The sequence below is a fragment of the Anser brachyrhynchus genome (genome assembly GCF_964034855.1).
Source record: "Anser brachyrhynchus genome assembly, chromosome: 20".
NCBI lineage: Eukaryota > Metazoa > Chordata > Aves > Anseriformes > Anatidae > Anser > Anser brachyrhynchus.
Window position 1 is genome coordinate 2,689,958 of NC_137713.1, and position 4,655 is coordinate 2,694,612.

The window sequence follows — 4,655 nt, forward strand, 5'->3', positions numbered from 1 at the left end:
GGTGTCTGACCATTCATAACAAAGGTAACGAAAACATTTCAGAACAGTTTGTGGATTAAGATAAATGCCGACATATTTAATATAATTGTTATTGGGAAGCTGCGTTTCCCATGGTTGACAGGATTTCTCTACCAAAAGATTGCAAGTCCACGTAATATCAAATTTACTTCCTAGTATCTAGAAATCTGTCCAATACTGTATCACTGTTTATCAACTCTAAATTAAAAATTTGAGTCCTGACATCCATGAGTGAAGTGTGACCAAACCCAGAGGAAATACCCGGAATGGTGCACCACAGTAGCACCATTGCCGTAAGATCTCTTCTGTCAGAGGAAAAACTCAAGGACAGCAAAACGTTCCCAAGGTATCTCACTCAGGAAGAATGTTCTCCTTCTCTGGGGGTTCAACAATTCTCAAGCAGCAGTCTGCAAACTCCACAAATAGCGGCTCCTGCATGTACTTTTTCATGAGGGAGCTCTTCTCTTCTGCTTCATCAATCGTCAGCAGCAGCTGCCGGAGGTGTGGGTTCAGGAGCAAGCCTCTCAGTTCTTCAGATTCTCCTTCAGAGAAAAACAGATAAACAATGCTAATCCCGAGCAGTTACAAATGTGGTTTAGAGCACCTAATCCTGAGCAGTTACAAATGCTGTTTAGAACATTGTTACTTCGAGAGTAAATTCTGAAGGAGGGGTGGCAAAAGGGCAGGTATGTGACACGGGAAGCCTCAAGGCGAGCTGCACAACCAGGACGAAGCACGATGTCGCAGTACCACCACCCCGGCTGCCACGGCAGGCCCCCACACACCCCCCGGCCCCTCGGGCTCACCCAGCAGCTTGAGCTTCTGCAGCGGCACGCGGTCCTGCTCGTCGTCCTCCGCCAGGATGTCCGCCACCGACCAGGGGCTGCCTAGGGGCGGCGAGGAGAACCGGGGCGGGGGTACCCAGCCCCCCGTGCCCCCCTCACCCACCCCCGTGCCCCCCCCCCCCCAAGCCCCGTACCTGCGCGCTGCCCGGCCCGGCCCGCCCCTCGGGGCGCTGCCAGCCCCTCCGCCGCCTTATCCGGCTCCGAGAGCGCCGCGGCCCCGCTCCCGGTGTCGATCCCGTCCCCGTCGCGGCGGCACCGGGCGCGGTGCGCCCTGCAGCACGGCACCGAGCAGCTGCGGGCACGCAGCTCCCGTCAGGGCCCGGCGGCGCCCCTCACGCGGGGACCGCCGCGGGCCCTTCCCCCCCCGTCAAACCCGCTCCCCCCAACCCGCTCCCCCTCTCACTAGGCCTCAGCGCAGCGCGGGCACCGGTACGGGGCCGCCCCGGCCGCCCCGCAGACCCCGCAGCTCCGAGCCGCCCGCATGGCGCCCCCGGCCCGCTCCAGGCCCGGCCTGCCCAGCGCCGAGCGCCGCCCCGCCCAGCGCCAGGCGCGGCCAGCACAGCGCCGAGCGGCGGGGCCTCGGCCCGTAGCGGGGCTATTTATTTATTTTTTTATTTTTTTACACAAAACGCCTTTTTTTGTTTTGCTCGCAGCCGCCGTTTAGCGGAGTGTTGGGGTTGTTCCGTCTGGGCTCAAGCCGCTTGGAATGCCGAACTAATGACAAACAAAGAAATAAAGCGGAAATAAAGCCCTAAGAAGTCCAACTTCCACGGGGAGGGCTGGTTGGGGTTGGGTGGTGCCTGGGTGAGCTCCCTCAGCGTGAGGCCATCGTGGCGGCCCTGTGGCACCGCTGAGTAACACCTGAGCATAAATTAAACATAGGCAGGCTAATGTCACCAGGATCTCCTCCGCCAGGACTTCCCCATCTGTGACTGTGCAGGGGGAGAGAGAAGACAACAAAGCACCGAGACCCTTGTGGGCAATGTCCCCCTTACCAACCACAAGCGTTCATCTCCACTGGGGTCTGACACATTTATGACCCAGTATCTAATTTCCTTTCTGGAGAAGGAGGGAGGATGAGACCTCTTCCTTTCACAAAATGCCCAGCCTTGACATTTTTATTTTGCTTTGCTGTGTACAAGAGGCTTCGCTACAATTCCGGTACTGAAAAACTCCAGCGAGGTTTTCTCCTGGCGCAGCTCACGTTTCAACACCACGGATTCACTCCTAGTTATAAGCAGAAATATGAAAAGCGTAGGCACAAACGTCTCACAGAATCACACAACACAGCTACAAATATAGATAGAATAAAATTCTATCAGATAAGATTCCGCAGATAAAATTACAACAGCAAAACAGTGCTGAATGCCCCCAGTCACAGATCCAGCAGCCAAAGCTACAGTCCTGACTGTAAACGAGAAGGAAAATCACACGTCCGCCGGTAGTCCTGAAGCCTTTCCAGCCATTTAACTGCCCCCAAACCCGCAAAAACACCACAGAAGGGCCGCTCCCAAGGGCGGCTGGCTGACTCCGCTCTCCCCGGTCCCCTCCCGGTTCCCCCCCCGGTCCTCCCCGGTCCCCGGCCCGGGGCCTCCCGGGGCCGCCGGCGCTGTCCCCCGGGCGGTGCTGAAGGCCGGTCCCGGTCCCGGTCCCCGTCAGATATTGGCCACGGCGCAGGCTTGCACGCGGTTGGCAGAAAGGCATCTCAGAGACTTGAGCTTAGCCCCCAGCTCTTTGGCTTTCAGGGTGTATATCAGCGGGTTCCCCAAACAGTTCATGGTTATCATCATGGCCGTGCAGTTTCGGAAGATGTAGACGCTTGGGTAGAGATCGAGGGGGCACTGGTGGTTTGTTGCATCGAATATGACTCCCGCAAAGAAAGGAGCATAGGAGACCAACGCCAGGAGCCATATAAAAATACTAGTTCTGGCCACCTGGATTTCGGCGGATTTGTAGGTGCCGGTAGCTTGTCCGCATGCTTTCATTCTGAGCTTTCTTTTCCTCAGGATGATAATGATTCTGAGGTAAGTGAACAGAGGAACAATAAAAGCCACCACAACGTTGGGAATGGTGATGAAGATGAGGTAGTCAACGCAAAACGGACTGTAGAGGACTGAGAGATTTCTTCCCATATGCAAGCAGTTCCAGCCCATCAAGGGCAAGCAGCCCAAAGAGAAAGCAAGGATCCAGCTAATTAAAACTACAGCTATGGAATGTTTTCTAGCAACCCTGAACCTTGTCCTGATACTTTCAGCCACAGCCAGGTAGCGTTCGATTCCAATGCTTACCAAGTTATAGATGGTGGATAAAATCGATGTAGTATATAAGGAATAAGGTGCAAGCATACCCCTGGATCCAAAGATTGTATTGTCAGGGTTGGTGATGAACAGCACTGAAATCCAAAAGCCAGAAAAACTCGTGAAGAGATCAGAAAAAGCCAAATTGCAAAAGAGGATAGAGATAGGCTTGTGCAGATCCTTTGTCGCCATTCTGGTGATGATGACTATGCAGTTGAAGATCACAGAAGCTATGTTAATGGTCAGTTGGGGGATGCCCAGTGCAAGTACTAAATAATGACTCCAAATTTTGGTATAGTTAGCAGAACAGTTTGAGTATCCAGTCATGGTGGGAAATCCTGCTTTCAACCAGTAACGAAGTCTGCTGTACACATCCCGTATGCGGCAAGAGACTGTACAACTACATGAGTGTTACTGCCACCTTGTTCTCCAGTCGAAAAATGAATATTGAAGCACAGCTTCTGTTGCCACATCATTGTCATGACAGTGGATTAATCTTTAACCACTTGTGTTTTTAAATATTTGGGTTACCAACTCAGAGCAGAGCCAACTACCCTTAAGTTGCTAGGATAGGCAGAAGTGTAAAACATATTTACTATTATAAAGCTGATCTGCTTAAAGCAACCTTTATCAAGAGCAAAATTTGGCTAGTCCATGTAAAGACAAATGATCACACGAGTGGTTTACAAGTCTGAAGATATTCTAAAATTGAGTGAACGTGGATTCATCTCTAATTCACTAATAGATTAGATAGAAACAGGTAAAGATTAGAGTCAGAAGTATTTTTCTCTTAGGTGGAGGGTATGTGACTGATGGCACACAAAGAAGAATATCACGTTTTTGTCACTAACTTGGACCCCAGTTCAGTGAGGAATTTAAGCACCTGCCTAAATTGAGATCAACTCTAATGACTTCACACAACTCATAAAATGCTCAAGGTCAAGCATGTGTTGAAGAGGTTTTCTGGGTAAGAAACGTAATGTTTTTCAGTTCTTTGCATTCAATATCTATGTAAGAAGAGAAGATGTCACCTTACCACCTAAGCTTTATTTGCACTAAAATAGATGGCATCTCTGGTTCTGGAGTTTATAGATCTCCAGTTTTAATCTCGCTAATTGCCCCTGCCCAGACTGGCACTGTCTGGGCAGGGCATTGCCCAGACAGGTAGTGACTGACAGGGCACTGTCAGTCACTACCCTCGTCACAAAACCTGCTATTTTATTCTTAGAAACGTTGCTCTGCAAAATAATGAAAGATCCCTCTTAATACAGACTTAAGACAGCACGCTTTTACGTGCTTAATAATCACATGAAGTATGGTTGGTTTGAAATCTTAACTGAAAGATAACAGAACTTAGCTGTTTGCTGTCTCTTGTTTACAATTACAAATTGATGCGACCAGCGGTGACTCATTTTCTAAGGATGGTTAGATCATATCTATCTACAAACAAACCCCAAGCTGGTAAGCAAAATGACACGATGAACTGCAGTGCTAC

General features: G+C 50.6%; 1 protein-coding gene across 2 annotated transcripts; it reads right to left on the reverse strand.

The window, feature by feature from the left end:
• Positions 1-47: 47 nt before the first annotated feature.
• Positions 48-3,487, reverse strand: ZNHIT3 (zinc finger HIT-type containing 3). Of its 2 annotated transcripts, XM_080563607.1 has the most exons (4): positions 1,267-1,426; positions 998-1,155; positions 825-905; positions 48-560 (listed from the first exon to the last, which is right to left on the reverse strand). In XM_080563607.1, the coding sequence occupies exons 1-4, from the start codon at positions 1,344-1,346 to the stop codon at positions 370-372; spliced, it is 510 nt and encodes a 169-aa protein (XP_080419733.1). In that variant the 5' UTR covers positions 1,347-1,426; the 3' UTR covers positions 48-369. The 2 variants fall into 2 exon arrangements, 1 of the variants encoding a protein (XP_080419733.1); XR_013941295.1 differs by lacking the exon at positions 998-1,155 and having other exon boundaries at positions 403-560; positions 1,267-3,487.
• Positions 3,488-4,655: the final 1,168 nt, after the last annotated feature.

Bases quoted from the DNA above. Each gene is read 5' to 3' on its own strand.
- ZNHIT3 (XM_080563607.1), bottom strand. From the start codon at position 1,346: ATGCGGGCGGCTCGGAGCTGCGGGGTCTGCGGGGCGGCCGGGGCGGCC. The intron at 1,156-1,266 runs GTGAGAGGGGGA...GCGTGCCCGCAG, and splicing joins CCGCGCTGCGCTGAGGCCTA to CTGCTCGGTGCCGTGCTGCA. The intron at 906-997 runs GTACGGGGCTTG...CGCCGCCCCTAG, and splicing joins CCGGGCCGGGCAGCGCGCAG to GCAGCCCCTGGTCGGTGGCG.